This window comes from Schistocerca americana, chromosome 4 (genome assembly GCF_021461395.2).
Source record: "Schistocerca americana isolate TAMUIC-IGC-003095 chromosome 4, iqSchAmer2.1, whole genome shotgun sequence".
NCBI classification, from domain to species: Eukaryota; Metazoa; Arthropoda; class Insecta; order Orthoptera; family Acrididae; genus Schistocerca; species Schistocerca americana.
This window is the reverse complement of record NC_060122.1, coordinates 18,264,459-18,291,308: the sequence shown is the minus strand read 5'-3', so window position 1 is coordinate 18,291,308 and position 26,850 is coordinate 18,264,459. Positions and strand designations below refer to the sequence as shown.

The 26,850-nt window shown below is 42.4% G+C and overlaps 1 protein-coding gene across 1 annotated transcript; it reads left to right on the top strand.

Annotated features, from left to right (window-relative positions):
• Positions 1 to 24,979: 24,979 nt before the first annotated feature.
• Positions 24,980 to 26,281, top strand: LOC124612512 (piggyBac transposable element-derived protein 2-like). Its single transcript, XM_047140758.1, has one exon. The coding sequence runs from the start codon at positions 24,980 to 24,982 to the stop codon at positions 26,279 to 26,281; it is 1,302 nt and encodes a 433-aa protein (XP_046996714.1).
• Positions 26,282 to 26,850: the final 569 nt, after the last annotated feature.

Sequence of the window (26,850 nt, the reverse complement as noted above, 5' to 3'; positions counted from 1 at the left end):
TCTATGTACCGACTTGACAGAAAATCCTAGGAAGTTCTGGTCTTACGTTAAATCAGTAAGTGGCTCGAAACAGCATATCCAGACACTACGGGATGATGATGGCATTGAAAGAGAGGATGACATGCGTAAAGCTGAAATACTAAACACCTTTTTCCAAAGCAGTTTCACAGAGGAAGACCGCACTGCAGTTCCTTCTATAAATCCTTGCATAAACGAAAATATGGCTGACATCGAAATAAGTGTCCAAGGAATAGAAAAGCAACTGGAATCACTCAATGGAGGAAAGTCCACTGGACCTGACGGGATACCAATGTAGGAATCAACATGGATTCCGGAAACAGCGATCGTGTCAGACCCAACTCGCTTTATTTGTTCATGAGACCCAGAAAATATTAGATACAGGCTCCCAGGTAGATGCCATTTTTCTTGACTTCCGGAAGGCGTTCGATACAGTTCCGCACTGTCGCCTGATAAACAAAGTAAGAGCCTACGGAATATCAGACCAGCTGTGTGTCTGGATTGAAGAGTTTTTAGCAAACAGAACACGGCATGTTGTTATCAATGGAGAGACGTCTCCAGACGTTAAAGTAGCCTCTGGCGTGCCACAGGGGAGTGTTATGGGACCATTGCTTTTCACAATATATATAAATGACCTAGTAGATAGTGTCGGAAGTTCCATGCGGCTTTTCGCGGATGATGCTGTAGTATACAGAGAAGTTGCAGCATTAGAAAATTGTAGCGAAATGCTGGAAGATCTGCAGCGGATAGGCACCTGGTGCAGGGAGTGGCAACTGACCCTTAACATAGACAAATGTAATGTATTGCGAATACATAGAAAGAAGGATCCTTTATTGTGTGATTATATGATAGCGGAACAAACACTGGTAGCAGTTACTTCTGTAAAATATCTGGGAGTATGCGTGCGGAACGATTTGAAGTGTAATGATTATACAAAATTAATTGTTGGTAAGGCCGGTACCAGGTTGAGATTCATTGGGAAAGTGCTTAGAAACTGTAGTCCATCAACAAAGGAGGTGGCTTACAAAACACTCGTTCGACCTATACTTGAGTATTGCTCAGAGTGTGTGATCCGTACCAGATCGGGTTGACGGAGAAGATAGAGAAGATCCAAAGAAGAGCGGCGGGTTTCGTCACAGGGTTATTTGGTAACCGTGACAGCGTTACGGAGATGTCTAACAAACTCAAGTGGCAGACTCTGCAAGAGAGCCGCTCTGCATCGCGGTGTAGCTTGCTCGCCAGGTTTCGAAAGGGTGCGTTTCTGGATGAGGTATCGAATGTATGGCTTCCCCCTACTTATACCTCCCGAGGAGATCACGAATGTAAAACTAGAGAGATTAGAACGCGCACGGAGGCTTCCAGACAGTCGTTCTTCCCGCGAACCATACGTGACTGGAACAGGAAAGGGAGGTAATGACAGTGGCACTTAAAGTGCCCTCCGCCACACACCGTTGGGTGGCTTGCGGAGTATAAATGTAGATGTAGATGTAGAATGTGAAGGCCCATCGGATAGAGTAAAGCTGCATTGGTGCATCGGAATTTAATACTCGTCTCCCAGGAAACGCTCGAAGCAATACACAAACAATGAGAAGAGTCAGTCTTCTTGTACTTAAGTCGGCATTGTGCCATTTGAAATAAATCCCGTCGCAAATTCTGTGTCTCATCGTCAATGTGAAGGTCCATCGGATACAGTAAAGCTGCATTGGTGCACCGGAATCTAATACTTATCTCCTAGGAAACGCTCAAAACAAACCACACATAGTGAGAAGAGTCAGTCTTCCTGTACTTAAGTGGGCATTGTGCCACTTGAATTAAATCCCGACGTAAGTTCTGTGTTTCATCGACAATGTGAAGGTCCATCGGATACAGTAAAGCTGCATTGGTGCATCGGAATCTAATACTGGTCTCCCAAGAAACGCTCAAAGCAAACCACAAACAATGAGAAGAGTCTGTCTACTTGTACATAAGTCGGCATTGAGCCATTTGACTTAAATCCCGAGGCCATTTCCGTGTTTCATCGTCAATGTGAAGATGCATCGGATGCAGTAAAGCTGCATTGGTGCATCAGAATCTAATACTGGTCTCCCAGGAAACGCTCGAAGCAAACCACAAAAAATGAGAAGTGTCAGTCTTCTTGTACTAAATCGGCATTGTGCCATTTGAATTAAACCCCGACGCAATTTCTGTGATTCATCGTCAATATGAAGTTCCATAGGATACAGTAAAGCTTCATTGGTGCATCGGAATCTAATACTGGTCTCCCAGGAAACGCTCAAAGCAAACCACAAACAATGAGACGAGTCAGTCTTCTTGTACTTAGGTCGGCATTGTGCCATTAAAATTAAATCCCGACGCAGTTTCTGTGTTTCATCGTCCATGTGAAGGTCCATAGGATACAGTATAGCTGCATTGGTGAATCGGAATCTAATACAGGTCTCCCAGGAAACGCTCGAAGGAATTCACAAACAATGAGAAGAGTCAGTCTTCTTCTACTTAAGTCGACATTGTGCCATTTGAATTAAATCCCGACGCAATATCTGTGTTTCATCGTCAATCTGAAGTTCCATCGGATACAGTAGAGCAGCATTGGTGCATCGGAATCTAATACTGGTCTCCCAGGAGACGCTCATATGATACCACAAACAATGAGAAGAGTCTGTCTTCTTGTACTTCAGTCGGCATTATGTCATTTGAGTTAAAACCCGACGCAATTTCTGTGTTTCATCGTCAATGTGAAGGTCCATCGGATACAGTAAAGCTGCATTGGTGCATCGGAATCTAATACTGGTCTCCCAGGAAACGCTCAAAGCAAACCACAAACAACGGGAAGAGTCAGTCTTCTTGTACTTAAGTCGGCATTGAGCCATTTGTATTAAATCCTGACGCAATTTCTGTGTTTCATCGTCAATGCGAAGGTCCATCGGATACAGTAAAGCTTTATTGGTGCATCGTATTCTAATACTCGTCTCCCAGGAAATGATCAAACAAAACAACAAACAACGAGAAGAGTCAGTCTTCTTGTACTGTAGACGCCATTGTTATATTTGAATTAAATCCCGAAGCAATATCTGTGATTCATCGTCAATATGACTTCCATCGGAAACAGTAAAGCTGCATTGGTGCATCGGAATCTAGTACTGGTCTCGAAGGAAACGCTCAAAGTAAACAACAAACAAAGGGGAAAAGTCAGTCTTCCTGTTCTTAAGTCGGCATTGTGCCATTTGAATTAAATCCCGACGCAAGTAATGTGTTTCATCGTTAATGTGATGGTATATTGGATACAGTAAAGCTGCATTGGTGCTTCGGAATCGAATACTGGTCTCCCAGGAAACGCTCATATGATACCACAAACAATGAGAAGAGTCAGTCTTCTTGTACTTCAATCGGCATTATGTCATTTGAATTAATCCCGCTGCAATTTCTGTGTTTCATCGTCAATGTGAAGGTCCATCGGATACAGTAAAGCTGCATTGGTGCATCGGTATCGAATACTGGTCTCCCAGGAAACGCTCAAAGCAAACCACAAACAGTGAGAAGAGTCAGTCATCTTGTACTTATGTCGGCATTGTGCCATTTGGGTTAAATCCCGTCTCAAATTCTGTGTTTCATCGTCAATGTGCAGGTCCATCGAATACAGTAAACCTGCACTGGTGCATCGGAATCTAATACTGGTCTACATCTACATCTACATTGATACTCCGAAAGCCACCCAACGGTGTGTGGCGGAGGGCACTTTACGTGCCACTGTCATTAACTCCCTTTCCTGTTCCAGTCGCATATGGTTCGCGGGAAGAACGACTGTCTGAAAGCCTCCGTGCGCGCTCTAATCTCTCTAATTTTACATTCGTGATCTCCTCGAGAAGTATAAGTAGGGGGAAGCAATATATTCGATTCCTCATCCAGAAACGCACCCTCTCGAAACCTGGCGAGCAAGCTACACCGCGATGCAGAACGCCTCTCTTGCAGAGTCTGCCACTTGAGTTTATTAAACAGCTCCGTAACGCTATCACAGTTACCAAATAACCCAGTGACGAAACGCGCCGCTCTTCTTTGGATCTTCTCTATCTCCTCCGTCAACCCGACCTGGTACGGATCCCTCACTGATGAGCAATACTCAAGTATAGGTCGAATGAGTGTTTTGTAAGCCACCTCCTTTGTTGATGGACTACATTTTCTAAGCACTCTTCCAATGAATCTCAACCTGGTACCCGCCTTACCAACAATTAGTTTTATATGATAATTTCACTTCAAATCGTTCCGTACGCATACTCCCAGATATTTTACAGAAGTAACTGCTACCAGTGTTTGTTCTGCTATCATATAATCATACAATAAAGGATCCTTCTTTCTATGTATTCGCAATACATTACATTTGTCTATGTTAAGGGTCAGTTGCCACTCCCTGCACCAAGTGCCTATCCGCTGCAGATCTTCCTGTATTTCGCTACAATTTTCTAATGCAGCAACTTCTCTGTATACTACAGCATCATCCGCGAAAAGCCGCATGGAACTTCCGACACTATCTACTAAGTCATTTATATATGTTGTGATAAACAATGGTCCCATAACACTCCCCTGTGGCACGCCAGAGGTTACTTTAACGTCTGTAGACGTCTCTCCATTGATAACAACATGCTGTGTTCTGTTTGCTAAAAACTCTTCAATCCAGCCACACAGCTGGTCTGATATTCCGTAGGCTCTTACTTTGTTTATCAGGCGACAGTGCGGAACTGTATCGAACGCCTTCCGGAAGTCAAGAAAAATAGCATCTACCTGGGAGCCTGTATCTAATATTTTCTGGGTCTCATGAACAAATAAGGCGAGTTGGGTCTCACACGATCGCTGTTTCCGGAATCCATGTTGATTCCTACATAGTAGATTCTGGGTTTCCAGAAATGACATGATACGCGAGCAAAAAACATGTTCTAAAATTCTACAAGAGATCGACGTAAGAGATATAGGTCTATAGTTTTGCGCATCTGCTCGACGACCCTTCTTGAAGACTGGGACTATCTCTGCTCTTTTCCAATCATTTGGAACCCTCCGTTCCTCTAGAGACTTGCGGTACACGGCTGTTAGGAGGGGGGCAAGTTCTTTCGCGTACTCTGTGTAGAATCGAATTGGTATCCCGTCAGGTCCAGTGGACTTTCCTCTATTGAGTGATTCCAGTTGCTTTTCTATTCCTTGGACACTTATTTCGATGTCAGCCATTTTTCGTTTGTGCGAGGATTTAGAGCAGGAACTGCAGTGCGGACTTCCTCTGTGAAACAGCTTTGGAAAAAGGTGTTTAGTATTTCAGCTTTACGCGTGTCATCCTCTGTTTCAATGCCATCATCATCCCGTAGTGTCTGGATATGCTGTTTCGAGCCACTTACTGATTTAACGTAAGACCAGAACTTGCTAGGATTTTCTGTCAAGTCGGTACATAGAAGTTTACTTTCGAATTCAATGAACGCTTCACGCATAGCCCTCCTTACGCTAACTTTGACATCGTTTAGCTTCTGTTTGTCTGAGAGGTTTTGGCTGCGTTTAAACTTGGAGTGGAGCTCTCTTTGCTTTCGCAGTAGTTTCCTAACTTTGTTGTTGTACCACGGTGGGTTTTTCCCGTCCCTCACAGTTTTACTCGGCACGTACCTGTCTAAAACGCATTTTACGATTGCCTTGAACTTTTTCCATAAACACTCAACATTGTCAGTGTCGGAACAGAAATTTTGGTTTTGATCTGTTAGGTAGTCTGAAATCTGCCTTCTAATACTCTTGCTAAACAGATAAACCTTCCTCCCTTTTTTTATATTCCTATTAACTTCCATATTCAGGGATGCTGCAACGGCCTTATGATCACTGATTCCCTGTTCTGTACATACAGATTCGAAAAGTTCGGGTCTGTTTGTTATCAGTAGGTCCAATATGTTATCTCCATGAGTCGGTTCTCTGTTTAAGTGCTCGAGGTAATTTTCGGATAGTGCACTCAGTATAATGTCACTCGATGCTCTGTCCCTACCACCCATCCTAAACATCTGAGTGTCCCAGTCTATATCTGGTAAATTGAAATCTCCACCTAAGAGTATAACATGCTGAGAAAATTTATGTGAAATGTATTCCAAATTTTCTCTCAGTTGTTCTGCCACTAATGCTGCTGAGTCGGGAGGTCGGTAAAAGGAGCCAATTATTAACCTAGTTCGGTTGTTTAGTGTAACCTCCACCCATAATAATTCACAGGAACTATCCACTTCTACTTCACTACAGGATAAACTACTACTAACAGCGATGAACACTCCACCACCGGTTGCATGCAATCTATCCTTTCTAAACACCGTCTGTACCTTTGTAAAAATTTCGGCAGAATTTATCTCTGGCTTAAGCCAGCTTCCTGTACCTATAACGATTTCAGCTTCGGTGCTTTCTATCAGCGCTTGAAGTTCCGGTACTTTACCAACGCAGCTTCGACAGTTGACAATTACAATACCGATTGCTGCTTGGTCCCCGCATGTCCTGACTTTGCCCCGCACCCGTTGAGGCTGTTGCCCTTTCTGTACTTGCCCAAGGCCATCTAACCTAAAAAACCGCCCAGCCCACGCCACACAACCCCTGCTACCCGTGTAGCCGCATGTTGCGTGTAGTGGACTCCTGACCTATCCAGCGGAACCCGAAACCCCACCACCCTATGGCGCAAGTCGAGGAATCTGCAGCCCACACGGTCGCAGAACCGTCTCAGCCTCTGATTCAGACCCTCCACTCAGCTCTGTACCAAAGGTCCGCAGTCAGTCCTGTCGACGATGCTGCAGATGGTGAGCTCTGCTTTCATCCCGCTAGCGAGACTGGCAGTCTTCACCAAATCAGATAGCCGCCGGAAGCCAGAGAGGATTTCCTCCGATCCATAGCGACACACATCATTTGTGCCGACATGAGCGACCACCTGCAGATGGGTGCACCCTGTACCCTTCATGGCATCCGGAAGGACCCTTTCCACATCTGGAATGACTCCCCCCGGTATGCACACGGAGTGCACATTGGTTTTCTTCCCCTCTCTTGCTGCCATTTCCCTAAGGGGCCCCATTACGCGCCTGATGTTGGAGCTCCCAACTACCAGTAAGCCCACCCTCCGCGACTGCCCGGATCTTGCAGACTGAGGGGCAACCTCTGTACAGGAAACGCTCAAAGCAAACCACAAACAACGAGAAGAGTCAGTCTGCTTGTGCTTATTTCGTCATTGAGCCATTTGTATTAAATCCTGACGCAATTTCTGTGTTTCATCGTCAACGCGAAGGTCAATCGGATACAGTAAAGCTGCATTTGTGCATCGTATTCTTATACTGGTCTCCCAGGAAACGCTCAACAAAACAACAAACAACGAGAAGAGTCAGGCTTCTTGTACTTAAGCCGCCCTTGTTATATTTGCATTAAATCCCTACGCAATATCTGTGTTTCATCGTCAATATGATTTCCATCGGAAACAGTAAAGCTGCATTGGTGCATCGGAATCTAATACTGGTCTCCCAGGAAACGCTCAAAGCAAACCACAAACAATGAGAAGAGTCAGTCTTCTTGTACTAAATCGGCATTGGGCCATTTGAACTAAATCCTGACGCAATTTCTGTGATTCATCGCCAATGTGAAGGTCCATAGGATACAGTAAAGCTGCATTGGTGCATCGGAATCTAATACTGGTCTCCCAGGAAACGCTCATAGCAAACCACAAACAATGAGAAGAGTCAGTCTTCTTGTACTTAAGTCGGCATTGTGCCATTTGAATTAAATCCCGACGCAATTTCTGTGTTTCATCGTCAATGTGAAGGTCCATCTTGTACAGTTAAGCTGCATTGGTGCAGCGCAATCTAATACTGGTCTCTCAGGAAACGCTCATATGATAACACAAGCAATGAGAAGAGTCAGTGTACTTGTACTTAAATCGGCATTGTGCCATTTTAATTAAATCCCGACGCAATATCTGTGTTTCATCGTCATTGCGAAGGTCCATCGGATACAGTAAAGCTGCATTGGTGCATAAGAATCTAATACTGGTCTACCAGGAAACGGTCAAAGCAAACCACAAACAATGAGAAGAGTCGGTCTTGTTGTACTTTCTCGGCATTGTGCCATTTGAATTAAATCCCGACGCAATTTCTGTGTTTCATCGTCAATGTGAAGGTCCATTGCATACAGTAAAGCTGCATTGGTGCATCAGAAACTAGTACTGGTCTCCCAGGAAACGCACAAAGCAAACCACAAACAATGAGAAGAGTCAGTCTTCTTGTACTTAAGTCGGCATTGTGCCATTTGAATTTAATCCCGACACAATTTCTGTGTTTCATCGACAATGAGATGACCCATCGGATACAGTAAAGCTGCATTGGTGCATCGGAATCTAGTACTGGTCTCCCAGGAAATGCACAAAGCAAACCACAAACAATGAGAAGAGTCAGTCTTCTTGTACTTAAGTCGCCATTGATCCATTTGAATTAAATGCCGACGCATTTTCCGTGTTTCAACGACAATGTGAAGGTCGATCGAGTACAGTAAAGCTGCATTGGTGCATTGGAATCTATTACTGGTCTCCCAGGAAACGCTCGAAGCAAACCACAAACAAGAAGGAGAGTCAGTCTTCTTGTACTTAAGTCGCCATTAAGCCATTTGAATTAAATCGCGACTCAATTTCTGTGTTTCAACGTCAATGTTAAGGAGCATCGGATACAGTAAAGCTGCATTGGTGCATCGGAATCTAACACTGGCCTCCCAGGAAGCGTTCAAAGGGAACCACAAACGGTAAGAAGAGTCAGTCTTCTTGTACTTTAGTCGGCATTGTGCCATTTGAATTCAATCCCGACCCAATATCTGTGTTTCATCATCAATGTGAAGGTCCATCGGATACAGTAAAGCTGCATTGGTGCATCGGAATCTAACACTGGTCTCCCAGGAAACGCTCAAAGCAAACCACAAACAATGAGAAGAGTCAGTCTTCATGTTCTTAAGTCGCCATAGTGCCATTAGAATTAAATCCCGACGCAATATCTGTGTTACATCGTCAATGTGAAGGTCCGTCGGAAACAGTAAAGCAGCATTGGTGCATCGGAATCTAATACTGGTCTCCCAGGAAACGCTCAAAGCAAACCACAAGCAATGAGAAGAGTCTGTCTTCTTGTACTTAAGTCCGCATTGCTCCATTTGAATTAAATGACGACGCAATTTCTGTGTTTCATCGTCAATGTGAAGGTAGAACGCATGCAGTTAAGCTGCATTGGTGCATCGGAATCTAATACTGGTCTGCCAGGAAACGCTCAAAGCAAACCACAAACAAAGAAAAGATTCAGTCTTCTTGTACTTAAGTCGGCATTGTGCCATTTGAATTTAATCCCGACACAATTTCTGTGTTTCATCGACAATGAGATGACCCATCGGATACAGTAAAGCTGCATTGGTGCATCGGAATCTAGTACTGGTCTCCCAGGAAATGCACAAAGCAAACCACAAACAATGAAAAGAGTCAATCTTCTTGTACTTAAGTCGCCATTGATCCATTTGAATTAAATCGCGACTCAATTTCTATGGCTCATCGTCAATGTGAAAGGTCCATCAGATACAGTAAAGCTGCATTGAAGCATCGGAATCTAATACTGGGCTCCCAGGAATCGCTCAAAGCAAACAACAAACAAAGAGAAGAGTCAGTCTTCTTGTTCTTATGTCGGCAATGTGCCATTTGAATTAAATCAGGATGCAATTTCTGTCTTTCATCGTCAATGTGAAGATCTATCAGGTAGAGTAAAGCTGCATAGGTACTTCGGAATCTAATAATGGTCTCCCAGGAAACGCTCAAAGCAAACAACAAACAATGAGAAGAGTCAGTCCTCTTGTACTCAAGTCGAGATTTTGCCATTTGAATTAAATCCCGACGCAATTTCTGTGCTTCATCGTCAATGTGAAGGTACATCGGATACAGTGAAGCTGCATTGGTGCATCGGAATCTAATACTGGTCACACAGGAAACGCACAAAGCAAACCACAAACTGTTAGAGGAGTCTGTCTTCTTGTACATAAGTGGGCATTGTGCCATTTGAATTAAATCCCGACGCAAATTCTGTGTTTCATCGTTAATATGAAGGCCCATCGGATTTAGTAAAGCTGCCTTGGTGCATCGGAATATAATACTGATCTCCCAGGAAACGCTCAAAGCAAACCACAAAGAAGGAGAAGAGTCAGTCTTCGTGTACTTAAGACGGCTTTGGCCATTTGAAATAAATCCCGAAGCCATTTCTGTGTTTGGTCGTCAATGTGAAGATGCATCGGATACAGTACAGCTGCATTGGTGCTTGGGATCTAATACTGGTCTCCCAGGAAAAGCTCAAAGCAAACCACAAACAATGAGAAGAGTCAGTCTTCTTGTACTAAATCGGCATTGGGCCATTTGAACTAAATCCTGACGCAATTTCTGTGATTCATCGCCAATGTGAAGGTCCATAGGATACAGTAAAGCTGCATTGGTGCATCGGAATCTAATACTGGTCTCCCAGGAAACGCTCAAAGCAAACCACAAACAACGAGAAGAGTCAGTCTTCTTGTACTTAAGTCGGCTTTGTGCCATTTGAATTAAATCCCGACGCAATTTCTGTGTTTCATCGTCAATGTGAAGGTCCATCTTGTACAGTTAAGCTGCATTGGTGCATCGCAATCTAATACTGGTCTCTCAGGAAACGCTCATATGATAACGCAAGCAATGAGAAGAGTCAGTGTACTTGTACTTAAGTCGGCATTGTGCCATTTCAATTAAATCCCGACGCAATAACTGTGTTTCATCGTCATTGCAAAGGTCCATCGGATACAGTAAAGCTGCATTGGTGCATCGGAATCTAATACTGGTCTACCAGGAAACGGTCAAAGCAAACCACAAACAATGAGAAGAGTCGGTCTTGTTGTACTTTCTCGGCATTGTGCCATTTGAATTAAATCCCGACGCAATTTCTTTGTTTCATCGTCAATGTGAAGGTCCATTGCATACAGTAAAGCTGCATTGGTGCATCGGAAACTAGTACTGGTCTCCCAGGAAACGCACAAAGCAAACCACAAACAATGAGAAGAGTCAGTCTTCTTGTACTTAAATCGGCATTGTGCCAATTGAATTAAATCCCGACGCATTTTCCGTGTTTCAACGTCAATGTGAAGGTCGATCGAGTACAGTAAAGCTGCATTGGTGCACGGGAATCTATTACTGGTCTCCCAGGAAACGCTCAAAGCAAACCACAAGCAATGAGAGGAGTCAGTCTTCTTGTACTTAAGTCCGCATTGCTCCATTTGAATTAAATGACGACGCAATTTCTGTGTTTCATCGTCAATGTGAAGGTCAAACGCATGCAGTTAAGCTGCATTGGTGCATCGGAATCTAATACTGGTCTGCCAGGAAACGCTCAAAGCAAACCACAAACAAAGAAAAGATTCAGTCTTCTTGTACTTAAGTCAGCAATGTGCTATTTGAATTAAATCCCGACGCAATTTCTGTGTTTCATCGACAATGAGATGACCCATCGGATACAGTAAAGCTGCATTGGTGCATCGGAATCTAGTACTGGTCTCCCAGGAAATGCACAAAGCAAACCACAAACAATGAGAAGAGTCAGTCTTCTTGTACTTAAGTCGCCATTGATCCATTTGAATTAAATCGCGACTCAATTTCTATGGCTCATCGTCAATGTGAAAGGTCCATCGGATACAGTAAAGCTGCATTGAAGCATCGGAATCTAATACTGGTCTCCCAGGAATCGCAGAAAGCAAACAACAAACAAAGAGAAGAGTCAGTCTTCTTGTTCTTAAGTCGGCAATGTGCCATTTGAATTAAATCCCGATGCAATTTCTGTGTTTCATCGTCAATGTGAAGATCTATCAGGTAGAGTAAAGCTGCATAGGTACTTCGGAATCTAATAATGGTCTCCCAGGAAACGCTCAAAGCAAACAACAAACAATGAGAAGGGTCAGTCCTCTTGTACTTAAGTCGAGATTTTGCCATTTGAATTAAACCCCGACGCAATTTCTGTGCTTCATCGTCAATGTGAAGGTACATCGGATACAGTGAAGCTGCATTGGTGCATCGGAATCTAATACTGGTCACACAGGAAACGCACAAAGCAAACCACAAACTGTTAGAAGAGTTTGTCTTCTTGTACATAAGTGGGCATTGTGCCATTTGAATTAAATCCCGACGCAAATTCTGTGTTTCATCGTCAATATGAAGGCCCATCGGATTTAGTAAAGCTGCCTTGGTGCATCGGAATATAATACTGATCTCCCAGGAAACGCTCAAAGCAAACCACAAAGAAGGAGAAGAGTCAGTCTTCTTGTACTTAAGTCGGCATTGGCCATTTGAAATAAATCCCGAAGCCATGTCTGTGTTTGGTAATCAATGTGAAGATGCATCGGATACAGTACAGCTGCAATGGTGCATCGGAATCTAATACTGGTCTCCCAGGAAAAGCTCAAAGCAAACTACAAACAATTAGAAGAGTCAGTCTTCTTGTACTTAAGTCGGCATTGTGCCATTTGAATTAAATGCCGACGCAATTTCTGTGATTCATCGCCAATAAGAAGTTCCATCGGATACAGTAAAGCTGCATTGGTGCATCAGAATCTAATACTGGTCTCCCAGGAAACGCTCAAAGTAGACCAAAAACAATGAGAGGAGTCAGTCTTCTTGTACTAAGTCGGCATTGTGCCATTTGAATTAAATCCCGACGCAATATCTGTGTTTCATCGCCAATGTGAAGTTCCATCGGATACAGTAAAGCTGCATTGGTGATTCGGAATCTAATACTGGTCTAGCAGGGAACGCTCAAAGCAAACCACATAAAATGAGAAGAGTCAGTCTACATGTACTTAAGTCGCCATTGTGCGTTTTGAGTTAAATCCCGACGCAATTTCTGTGTTTCATCGTCAATGTGAAGGTCCATCGTACACAGTGAAGCTGCATTGGTGCATCGGAGTCTAATACTGGTCTCCCAGGAACGCTCCAAGCAAACCACAAACAATGAGAAGATTCAGTCTTCTTGGACTTAAGGCAGCATTGTGCCATTTGAATTAAATCCCGACGCAATTTCTGCGTTTCATCGTCATATGTGAAGGACCATACGATACAGTAAAGCTGCATTGGTGCATCGCAATGTAATACTGGTCTCCCAGGAAACGCTCGAAGCAATTCATAATGAGAAGAGTCCGTCTTCTTGTACTTAAGTCGGCATTGTGCCATTTGAATTAAATCCCGACGCAATGTCAGTGTTTCGTCGTCAATGTTAAGGTCCATTGGGAACAGTAAAGCTTCATTGGTGCATCGGAATCTAATACTGGTCTCACAGGAAACACTCAAAGCAAACCACCAACAATGAGAAGAGTCAAACTTCTTCTAGTTAAGTCGGCATTGTGCCATTGAATTAAATCCCGACGCAATTTCGGTGTTTCATCGTCAATGTGGAGGTCGATCGGATACAGTAAAGCTGCATTGGTGCATCGGAATCTAATACTGGTCTCCCACGAAACGCTCATAGGAAACCACAAAAAGTGAGAAGAGTCAGTCTTCTTGTACTTACGTCGGCATTGTGCCATTTGAATAAAATCCCGACGGAATTTCTGCGTTTCATCGTCAATGCGAAGGTCCATCGTATACTGTGAAGCTGCATTGGTGCATCGGAATCTAATACTGGTCTCCCAGGAAACGCTCAAAGCAAACCACAAACAATGAGAAGAGTCAGTCTTCTTGTACTTAGGTCGGCATTGAGCCATTTGAATCAAATCCCGAGGCCATTTCTCTGTTTCATCGTCAATGTGAAGATGAATGGGATACAGTAAAGCTGCATTGGTGCATGAGAATCTAATACTGGTCTCCCAGGAAACGCTCAAAGCAAACCACAAACAATGAGAAGTGTCAGTCGTCTTGTACTAAATCATCATTTTGCCATTTGAATTAAATCCCGACGCAAATTTCTGTGTTTCATCGTCAATGCGAAGGTCCATCGGAAATAGTAATGCTGCATTGATGCATCGGAATCTAATACTGGTCTCCCAGGAAACGCTCAAAGCAAACCACAATCAGTGAGAAGAGTCAGTCTTCTTGTATGTAAGTCGGCATTGTGGAATTTAAATTAAATCCGGACATAATTTCTATGCTTCATCGTCAATGTGAAGATCCAACGCATGCAGTTAAGCTGCATTGGTGCATCGGAATCTAGTACTGGTCTGCCAGGAAACGGCCAAAGCAAACCACAAACAATGAAAAGAGTCAGTCTTCTTGTTCTTAAGTCGGCATTGTGCCATTTGAATTAAATCCCGACGCAATCTCAGCGTTTCATCGTCAATGTGAAAATCTATTGGGTAGAGTGAAGCTGCATAGGTACTTCGGAATCTAATAATGGTCTCCCAGGAAACGCTCCAACCAAACAACAAACAATGAGGAGAGTCAGTCTTCTTGTACTTAAGTCGAGATTTTACCATTCGAATTATATCCCGACTCAATTTCTGTGTTTCATCGTCAATGTGAAGGTCCGTCGGATACAGTAAAGCTGCATTGGTCATCGGAATCTAATACTGGTCACACAGGAAACGCTCAAAGCAAACCACAAACTGTTAGAAGAGTCTGTCTTCTTGTACTTAAGTGGGCATTGTGCCATTTGAATTAAATCCCCACGCAAATTCTGTGTTTCATCGTCAATGTGAAGGCCCATCGGATTTAGTAAAGCTGCCTTGGTGCATAGGAATATAATACTGATCTCCCATGAAACGCTCAAAGCAAACTACAAACAATGAGAAGAGTCAGTCTTCTTGTACTTAAGTCGGCATTGTGCCATTTAAATTAAATCCCGACGCAATTTCTGTGTTTCATCGTCAATTTGAAGGTCCATCGGATACAGTAAAGCTGCATTGGTGGATCGGAATGTAATACTGGTCTCCCAGGAAACGCTCATAAGATACCACAAACAATGAGAAGCGTCAGTCCTCTTGTACTTAAGTCGCCACTTTGCCATTTGAATTAAATCCTGACACAATTTCTGTGTTTCATCGTCAATGATAAGGTCCATTGGATACAGTAAAGCCGCATATGTGCATCGGAATCTAATAGTGGTCTCCCCGGAAACGCTCAAAGCAAACCACAAACAATGAGAAGAGTCAGTCTTCCTGTACTTAAGGCGGCATTGTGCCATTTCAATTCAATCCCGACGCAATTTCTGTGTTTCATCGCCAATGTGACGGTCCATCGGATACAGTAAAGCAGCATTGGTGCATCGGAATCTAATACTGGTCTCCCAGGAAACGCTCGAAGCAATACACAAACAATTATAAGAGTCAGTCTTCTTGTACTTAAGTAGGCATTGTGCCATTTGAATTGAATCCCGACGCAATTTCTGGGTATCATCGCCAATGTGACGGTCCATCGGATACAGTGAAGCAGCATTGGTGCATCGGAATCTAATTCTGGTTTTCCAGGAAATGCTCAAAGCAAACCATAAACAGTGGGAAGAGTCAGTCTTCTTGTACCTTGCAGGCATTGTGCCATTTCAATTAAATCCCGACGCAATTTCTGTGTTTCATCGTCAATGTGAATGTCCATCGGTTTCAGTAAAGCTGCATTGGTGCATCGGAATCTAATACTAGTCTCCCATGAAACGTTCGTAGCAATTCACAAACAATGAGAAGTGTCAGACTTCTTGTACTTAAGTCGGCATTGTATCATTTGAATTAAATCCCGACGCTATATCAGTGTTTCATCGTCAGTGTGAAAGTCCATCGGATACAGTAAAGCTGAATTGGTGAATCGGAATCTAATACTGGCCTCCCAGGAAACGCTCGTCGGAAACCACAAACTATGGGAAGAGTCAGTCTTCTTGTACTTAGGTCGTAAAAGTGTCACTTGAATTAAATCCCGACGAAATTTCTATGTTTCATTGTCAATGTGAAAGTCCATCACATGCAGTAAAGCTGCATTGGTACATCGGAATCTAATACTGGTCTCCCAGGAAACGCTCGAAGCAATACACAAACAATGAGAAGAGTCAGTCTTCTTGTACTTAAGTAGGCATTGTGCCATTTGAATTAAATCCCAACGCAATTTCTGTATTTTATCGTCAATGTGGAGGTCCATAGGATACATTAAAGCTGCATTGGTGCATCGGAATCAAATATTGGTCACCCAGGCAACGCTCAAAGCAAACCCCAAGCAATGAGATGAGTCAGTATTCTTGTACTTAAGTCGGCATTGTGCCATTTGAATTAAACCCCGACGCATTTTCTGAGTTTCATCGTCAATGTGAAGGTCCAGCGGATACAGTAAAGCTGCATTGGTCCATCGGTATCTAATACTGGTCTCCCAGGCAACGCTCAAAGCAAACCACAAACAATGAGGAGAGTCAGTCTTCTTGTACTTAAGTCGGCATTGTGCCATTTGAAATAAATCCCGTCGCAAAATCTGTGTTTCATCGTCAATGTGAAGGTCCATCGGATACAGTAAAGCTGCATTGTTGCATTGGAATCTAATACTGGTCTCCCAGGAAATGCTCAAAGCAAACCACAAACAACGAGAAGAGTCAGTCTTCTTTTACTTAAGTCGGCATTGAGCCATTTGTATTAAATGCCGATGCAATTTCTTTGATTCATCGTCAACGTGAAGGTCCATCGGATACAGTGAAGCTACATTGGTGCATCGTATTCTAATACTGGTCTCCCAGGAAACGCTCAAAGCAAACCACAAACAATGAGAAGAGTAAGTCTTCTTGTACTTAAGTCGCCATTGTGTCATTTGAAATAAATCCCGACGCAATTTCTGTGCTTCATCGTCAATGTGCTGGTCCATGGGATACAGTAAAGCTACATTGGTGCATCGGAATCTAATACTGGTCGCCCAGGAAACGCCCAAGGCAAACCACGAACAATTAGAAGAGTCAGTTTTTTTGTACTTAAGTCGGCATTGTGCCATTTTAATTAAATATCGACGCAATTTCTGTGTTTCATCATCAATGTGAAGGTCCATCGGATACAGAAAAGCTGCATTGGTGCATCGGAATCTGATACTGGTTTCCCAGGTACGCTCAAAGCAAACCACAAACAAAGAGAAGAGTCAGTCTTCTTGGACTTAAGCCGTTATTGTGCCATTTGAATTAAATTCCGACGCAATTTCTGTGTTTCATCGTCATATGTGAAGGACCATACGATACAGTAAAGCTGCATTGGTGCATCGGAATCTAATATTGTTCTCCCAGGAAACGCTCGAAGCAATTCACAATGAGAAGAGTCTGTCTTCTTGTACTTAAGTAGGCATTGTGCCATTTTAATTAAATCCCGACGTAATTTCTGTGTTTCATCGTCAATGTGAAGGTCCATCGGATACAGTAAAGCTGCATTGGTGAATCGGAATCTAGTACTGGTCTCCCAGGAAACGCTCATTGGAAAACAAAAACAATGTGAAGAGTCAGTCTTCTTGTACTTAAGTCGGCGTTGAATCATTCGAATTAAATTCCGACGCTGTTTCCGTGTTTCATCGTCAATGTGGAGGTCGATCGGTTACAGTAAAGATGCATTGGTGCATCGGAAACTAATACTGCTCTACCACGAAACGCTCATAGGAAACCACAAAAAAAGAGAAGAGTCAGTCTTCTTGTACTTAAGTCGGTATTGTGCCATTTGAAATAAATCCCGACGCAATTTCTGAGTTTCATCGTCAATGTGAAGGTCCATCGTATACAGTGAAGCTGCATTGGTGCATCGGAATCTAATACTGGTCTCCTAGGAAACGCTCAAAGCAAACCACAAACAATGAGAAGAGTCAGTCTTCTTGTACTTAAGTCGGCATTGTGCCATTTGAATTATAACCCGAAGAAATTTCTGTGTTTCTTCGTCAATGCGAAGGTCCATCAAATAGAGTAAAACTGCATTGATGCATCGGAATCTAATACTGGTCTCCCAGGAAACGCTCAAAGCAAACCACAAACAATTAGAAGAGTCAGTCTTCTTGTACTTAAGTCGGCATTGTGCCTTTTGAATTAAATCCCGACGCAATTTCTGTGTTTCATCGTCAATGTGAAGGTCCATCGGATACAGTAAAGCTGCATTGGTGCATCGGAATCTAACACTGGTCACCCAGGAAACGCTCAAAGCAAACCACAAGCAATGAGAAGTGTCAGTTTTCGTCTACATAAGTCCGTATTGTGCCATTTGAATTAAATCCCGACGCAAATTCTGTGTTTCATCGTCAATGTGAAGGTCCATCGGATACAGTAAAGCTGCATTGGAGCATCGGAATATAATGCTGGCCTCCTAAGAAATGCTCAAAGCAAACCATAAACAATGAGAAGAGTCAGTCCTATTGTACTTAAGTCGGCACTGTGCCATTTGAATTAAATCCCGATGCAATTTCTGAGTTTCATCGTAAATTTGAAGGTCAATCGGATACAGTAAAGCGGCATTGGTGCATCGGAATCTATTACTGGTCTCTTAGGAAACGCTCAAAGCAAACCACAAACAGTGAGACGAATCAGTCTTCTTGTACTTAAGTCGCCATTGTGCTATTTGAATTAAATCCCGACGCAAGATCTGTATTTCATCGACAATGTGAAGGTCCAACGGATACAGTAAAACTGCAATGGTGCATCGTTATCTAATAATGGTCTCCCAGGAAACGCTCATATGAAATTACAAACAGTGAGAAGAGTCAGTCTTCTTGTACTTAAGTCGGCATTGTGGCATTTCAATTAAATCCCGACGCAATTTCTGTGTTTCATCGTAAATGTCAAGGTCCATCGGATACGATAAAGCTGCATTGGAGCATCGGAATCTAATGCTGGTGTCTTAGGAAACGCTCAAAGCAAACCACAAACAGTGAGAAGGATCAGTCTTCTTCTACATAAGTTGGCATTGTGCCATTTGAATTAAATCCCGACGCAATTTCTGTATTTCATCGTTAATGTGAAGGTCCATCGGATACAGTAAAGCTGCATTGGTGCATCGGAATCTAATACTGGTCTCCCAGGAAACGCTCAAAGCAAACCACAAACAATGACAAGAGGATGCCTTCTTGTACCTTGTCAGCATTGTGCCATTTGAATTAAATACCGACGCAACTTATGTGTTTCATCATCAATGTGAAGGTCCATCGGATTCAGTGAAGCTAAATTGGTGCATCGCAATCTAATACTGGCCTCCCAGAAAACGCTCAAAGCAAACCACAAACAATGAGTAGAGTGAGTCTTTTAGTACTTATTTCGACATTGTGCCATTTGAATTAAATCCCGACGCAATTTCTGTGCTTCATCGTCAATGTGAAGGTCCATCGGATACAGTGAAGAAGCACTGGTGCATGGGAATCTAATACTGGTCTCCCAGGAAACGCTCAAAGCAAACCACAAACAATGAGAAGAATCAGTCTCCTTGTACTTAAGTCGGCATTGTACCATTTGAATTAAATCCCAACGCAATTTCTGTGTTTCATCGTCAATGTGTAGGTCCATCAGATACAGTAAAGCTGCATTGGTGCGTGGGGAATCTAATACTAGTCTCCCAGGAAACGCTCTCAGCAAACCACAAACAATGAGAAGAGTCAATCTTCTTGTTCTTAAGTTGGCATTGTGATATTTGAATTAAATCCCGTCGCAATTTCTGTGTTTCATCGTCAATGTGAGGGTCCATCGGATACAGTAAAGAAGCACTGGTGCATGGGAATCTAATACTGGTCTCCCAGGAAACGCTCAAAGCAAACCACAAACAATAAGAAGAATCAGTCTTTTTGTACTTAAGTCGGCATTGTACCATTTGAATTAAATCCCAACGCAATTTCTGTGTTTCATCGTCAATGTGTAGGTCCATCGGATACAGTAAAGCTGCATTGGTGCATTGGAATCTAATACTGGTCTCCCGGGAAACGCTTGAAGCAAACCACAACCAATGAGAAGAGTCAGTCTTCTTATACTTAAGTCGCCATTGAGCCATATGAATTAAATCCCGACTCAAATTCTGTGTTTCGTCGTCAATGTGAAGGTCCATCGGATACAGTAAAGAAGCACTGGTGCATGGGAATCTAATACTGGGCTCCCAGGAAACGTTAAAAGCAAACCACAAACAATAAGAAGAATCAGTCTTTTTGTACTTAAGTCGGCATTGTACCATTGGAATTAAATCCCGACGCAATTTCTGTGTTTCATAGTCAATGTGAAGGTCCATCGGAATCAGTAAAGCTTCATTGGTGCAACGGAATCTGATACTGGTTTCCCAGCAAAAGCTCAAAGCAAACCACAATCAATGAGAAGAGTCAGTGTTCTTGTACTTAAGTCGGCATTGTGCCATTTCAATTAAATCCCGACGCAATTTCTGTGTATCATCGTCAATGTGCAAGTCCATCGGATACAGTAACGCCGCATTGGTGCATCGGAATCTAATACTGATCTCCCAGGAAACGCACAAAGCAAACCACATACAATGAGAAGAGTCTGTCTTCTCGTACTTAAGTCGCTGTTGTGCCATTTGATTTAATCCCGATGCAATTTCTGTGTTTCATCTTCGATGCTAAGTTCCATTGGATACAGTAAAGCTGTATTGGTGAATCGGAATCTAATACTGGTCTCCCAGGAAACGCTCAAAGCAAACCACAAACAAAGAGAAGAGTCAGTCTTGTTGGATTTAAGTCGGCATTGTGCCATTTGAATTAAATCCCGACGCAATTTCTGTGTTTCATCGGTAATGTGAAGGTCCATCGGATGCAGTAAAGCTGCATTGGTGCATCGCAATCTAATACTGGCCTCCCATGAAACGCTCAAAGGAAACCACAAACGATGAAAAGGGTCAGTCTTCTTGTACTTAAGTCGGCATTGTGCCATTTGAATTAAATCCCGACGCAATATCTGTGTTTCATAGTCAATGTGAATGTCCATCGGGTACAGTAAAGCTGCATTGGTGCATGGAATTCTAATACTGGTTTCCCACGTAACGCTCAAAGCAAACCACAAACAATGAGAAGAGTCCGTCTTTATGTACTTAAGTCGGCATTGTACCATATGAATTAAATCCCGAGGTAGTTTCTGTGTTTCATCGTCAATGTTAAGGTCTATTGGATACAGTAGAGCTGCATTGGTGCATCGGAATCTAATACTGGTGCAGCAGGAAACGCTCAAAGCAAACCACAAACAATGAGAAGAGTCAATCTTCTTGTACTTAAGTCGGCATTGTACCATTTGAATTAAATCCCGACGGAAATTCTGTGTTTCATGGTCAATGTGAAGGTCCATCGGATACAGTAAAGCTGCATTGGTGCATCGGAATCTAATACTGGTCTTCCAGGAAACGCTTAAAGCAAACCAAAAACTATGAGAAGAGTCAGTCTTCTTGTACTTAAGTCGGCATTGTGCCATTTGAATTAACTCCCGACGCAATTTCTGTGTTTCATCGTCAATGTGAAGGTCCATCGGATACAGTAATGGTGCATTTGTGCATCGGAATCTAATACTGGTCTCCCTGGAAATGCTCAAAGGAAACCACAAACAATTCGAAGAGTCGGTCTTCTTGTACTTATGTCGGCATTGTGCCATTTGAATTGAATCCCGACGCAATTTCTGTGCTTCATCGTCAATGAGAAGGTCCATCGGATACAGTAAAGCTGCATTGGTGCATCGGAATCTAATACTTGTCTCCCAGGAAACGCTCAAAGCAAACCACAAACAATAAGAAGAGTCAGTCTTCTTCTACTTAAGTCGGCACTGTGCCACTTGAATTAAATAATGACGCAGTTTCTGTGTTTCATCGTCAATATGAAGATGCATTGGATACAGTAAAGCTGCATTGGTGCATGGGAATGTAAACTGGTCTCCTACGAGACGTTCAAAGCAAACCACAAACAATGAGAAGAGTCAGTCTTCTTGTGCCTTGTCGGCATTGTGCCATTTGAATTAAATCGCGACGCAATTTCGGTGTTTCTTCGTCAATGTGAAGGTCCATCGGATACAGTGAAGCTGCATTGGTGCATCGGAATCTAATACTGGTCTCCCAGGAAACGCTTAAAACAAACCACTAACAATGAGAAGAGTCAGTCTTCTTGTACTTAAGTCGGTATTGTGACATTTCAATTAAGTCCCGCCGCAATTTCTGGATTTCCTCGGCATTCTGAAGGTCCATCAGATGCAGTGTAGGTGCTTTGATGCATCGGTATCTAATACTGGTCTCCGAGGAAACGCTCATAGCAAACCACAAACAATGAGAAGCGTCAGTCTACTTGTACCTTGTCGGCATTGTGCCATTTGAATTAAATCCCGACGCAATTTCTGTGTTTCATCTTCTATGTGACAGTCCATCGGTTGCAGCAAAGCTGCATTTGTGTTTCGGAATTGAATACTGGTCTCGCAGGAAGCGCTCAAAGCAAACCACAAACAATAAGAAGAGTCAGTCTTCTTGTACTTAAGTCGGCATTGTACCATTTGAATTAAAACCCGACGGAATTTCTGTGTTTCATCGTCAATGTGAAGATGCATTGGATACAGTAAAGCTGCATCGGTGCATCGGAATCTAATACTGGTCTCCCAGGAAACGCTCAAAGGAAACCACAAACAATGTGAAGAGTCAGTCTTCTTGTACTTAAGTCGGCATTGTGCCATTTGAATTAAATCCCGACGGAATTTCTGTGTTTCATCGTCAATGTGAAGATGCATTGGATACTGTAAAGCTGCATTGGTGCATAGGAATGTAATACTGGTCTCCTAGGAGACGCTCAAAGCAAACCACAAACAATGAGAAGAGTCAGTCTTCTAGTACTTAAATCGGCATTGTGCCATTTGAATTAAATCCCGACCCAATTTCTGTGTTTCATCGTCAATGTAAAGGTCCATCGGATACAGTAAAGCTGCATTGGTGCATCGGAATCTAATACTGGTCTCCCAGGAAACGCTCTCAGCAACCCACAAACAATGAGAAGAGTCAGTCTTCTTGTTCTTAAGATGGAATTGTGAAGATTGAATTAAATCCCGAGGCAATTTGTGGATTTCATCATCAGTCTGGAGGTCCATCAGATACAGTATAGCTGCATTGATGCATCGGAATCTATTGCTGGTCTCCGAGGAAAAGCTCACAGCAAACCACAAACACTGAGAAGAGTCAGTTTTCTTGTACCTTGTCGGCATTGTGCCACTTGAATTAAATCCCGACGCAATTTATGTGTTTCATTGTCAATGTGAAGGTCCATTGGATACAGTAAAGCTGCAATGGTGCATAGGAATCTAATATTGGTCTCACAGGAAGCGCTCAAAGGAAACCACAAACAATGAGAAGAGTCAATCTTCTTGTACTTAAGTCGGTATTGTGACGTTTCAATTAAATCCCGACGCTATTTCTGTGTTTCATCGTCAATGTGACGGTCCACAGGATACAGTAGAGCTGCATTCGTGCATCGGAATCTAATACTGGTCTCCCAGGAAACGCTCAAAGGAAACCACAAACAATGAGAAGTGTCAGTCTTCCTTGTCCTTAAGTCGGCATTGTGCCATTTAAATTAACTCCCGACGCAATTTCTGTGTTTCATCGTCAATGTGAAGGTCCATCGGATACATTAAAGCTGCAGTGGTGCATTGGAATCTAATACTGGTCTCGCAGGAAACGCTCAAAGCAAACCACAAACAATGAGAAGAGTCAGTCTTCTTGTACTTAAGTCGGCATTGTGCCATTTGAATTCAATCCCGACGCAAGTTTTGTGTTTCATCGTCAATGTGAAGGTCCATCGGATACAGTAAAGCTGCATTGGTGCATCGCAATCTAATACTGGCCACCCAGAAAACGCTCAGAGGAAACCACAAACGATGAAAAGAGTCAGTCTTCTTGTACTTAAGTCGGCATTGTGCCATTTGAATTAAATCCCAACGCAATTTCTGTGTTTCATCGTCAATGTGAAGGTCCATCGAATACAGTAAAGCTGCAATGGTGCATCGTAATTGAATACTGGTCTCTCAGGAAGCGCTCAAAGTTAACCACAAACAATGAGAAGAGTCAGTCTTCTTGTACTTAACCCTTTAATACATACTGTAGCTGATAAGCTACAGACTTCATTTCTTCGATTTATTCCATATGGGGAATCATTTTCGATCAAATTCGTTATGTAACTAAGTGTATACACTCCGCTGCAGTTTCTAGTAGTTCTTCATAGCGATCATAGATGGCAGGACGAGCTGAAGCAGTTCGACAGTGAGCTGTGTGGACATACTGCCAAGTGTGTGTTTTGGCGGAAAGTCGAGTTGTGTTTTTGGTGTTTGTGCACTGATTTCTGGGTTTGAAAATTGCTTTTTCATTTTGAAAACGTAAGTAGATATGGTGTAAACAGTTAATTCGAGTGTCTTTGCGATATATTTGAAATGAGGCCTGTTTTTGTTTATGTAGCTTATCAGCTACATTTTTCATTTACTGCATTTCAGGCGCTGACGTAAAAATGTCTCGAAAGAGTCAATAAGAAATGCTTATGGAATGGTTAGAGATTCCACTAAGCAGTGATGACAATCTTGTGTGTTGCTCTGACGATTCCATTCAAGATGAGACATATGTTGCTCCTGAATCTGTTGATTGTGATAGTGACAGTAGTGACGAAGAAAGTCAAGTACCAGTAATTAGGACTGAAGATGTTTCTGGAACAAGACAATCTGAAGTTATAATGAAGGAATCGACGTCACAGTTGTCTGATAATGCTCTGAAACTGCCATGCAGCAGCAAAAATGTTACCAAAAACAGCAGGAGTGTGGTTTGGAAAGATAAACAGTTGATTATTCCCGAACTGCAGTCAAACTTTCATGGCAATACTTCGTTACCAGAAGAAGTAATAAACTTAAATACTCCATACCAATTCTTCAAACATATATTTCCATCTAAATTGTTTGATCTAATTGTCGAAGAGTCTCATAGATACAGTGTGCAGTGTAATCCTGATAGACCAATAGATTTATCCTGTGATGACATAAAAAAATTTATAGGCATCTGTCTCGTAATGTCAATAGTTCATGTACCTAATACGAGGGATTACTGGGGAGAAGTTACTGGTACTCATCTGATCAAGACAACAATGACAGTGAATCAGTATGAGCAAATACGTAAGTTTCTTCACTTCAATGACAACAGTGCAATGATACCCAGGGGTGAAAAAGGTCATGATAGACTCTTCAAGATAAGACCCATAATAGAATTGATGAGATCTCGGTTTCAAACAATACCTGTTGAGGAGTGTGTTTCTGTTGATGAACAGATATGTTCAACAAAGGCTAGAAGTTATTTGAAACAATACATGCCAAACAAGCCTCATAAATATGGATACAAATTATTTGTTATTAGTGGCATATCTGGTTATGCCTACGATTTTGAGATTTTCACTGGAGATGAAAATGAACCAGAAAAAAGAGTGACTGGGGAGGAAGACTTGGTAGCAAGTGCAAATGTTGTAGTTCGACTCAGTAGGATACTACCAAGAAATATGAACCACAAACTGTACTGTGCCAATTATTACACAAGTCTGCCACTGCTTGTATGGTTACATAAACAAGGAATTTACTCACTTGGGACAGTCAGAAGAAACAGAGTGCCAGACTGCAAGCTCCCTTCAGAAGCTGAGCTGAAGAAAATGGCACGAGGTGCATCAGTAGAGCGCGTCGCAACAGTGGATGGTGTCGACATATCAAATGTAGTGTGGAAAGATAACAAGAGTGTGATGTTGCTTTCTACACTTGCTGGACAGCAGCCTATTCATGAAGCAGGGAGGTATGACAAAAAAACAAAGTCAAGAATAACAATACCTTGTCCACAAATAATTAAGCTCTACAATAAACATATGGGAGGTGTTGACCTTCTTGACAGCATAATAGGTCGACATAAACTTCTTGTGAAAAGTCGAAAATGGTATATAAGATTGTTTTACCATCTCCTGGACATGGGAGTAGTCAATTCCTGGCTGTTGTATAGGAGAGTAGCAGAAACAAAAGGGATTAGGAGAACTATGAAACTCTCCGAATTTCGAATGGAAATTGCTCACTGTTTGTGTCGCTCAGGTCAAACTTCAGCAAAACGGGGAAGGCCGAGTAATGAACTCGAAAACCAAATACAAGCTAAGAAGACAAAGGGGCCCACAGCACATGTACCTCCACAAGATGTAATGCTGGATCAAGTAGGTCACCTGCCTTCGTACTTGCAAGTGAGACAGAGGTGCAAAATGCCAGGATGCAAGGGATTTTCCTGGGTTCAGTGTAATAAATGTGCAGTTGCATTGTGTTTGCACAAACAAAAGAACTGTTTCATGTAAAGTGATTATCACATGCTTGGGTACAAACCTGTTGGAACTAGATACCTTATTGTTCATATATAAAAGTGTATAAAATATACAATAAATGCTCAATATTTACAACATTAATGTCCTATTTATTATTTTAGGATTTTTCCCTTCCTATACAGAGTATTTAATCATAATCAACAATTAAATTACGAGAGATTTTATCAAAATTGAGGGAGCAAAATAAGCACATTTATTGTGGCTCGTAAGGTGTTAACTCAAAATGTAGCTGATCAGCTACAATAGCGCTTTGTTAATTTAATTTAAAAAATTTTTCAATATTTTTTTCGAAATGTAGGCACTATAAACTAAACATGGTAATTTCTACAGCTTGAAATAAAAAAAACCAAGCATTTAAGGGTTAAGTCGGCATTGTGACATTTCAATTAAATCCCGACGCAATTTCTGTGTTTCATCGTCAATGTGACGGTCCATCGGATACAGTAAAGCTGCATTCATGCATCGGAATCTAATACTGGTCTCCCAGGAAACGCTCAAAGGAAACCACAAACAATGAGAAGAGTCAGTCTTCTTGTCCTTAA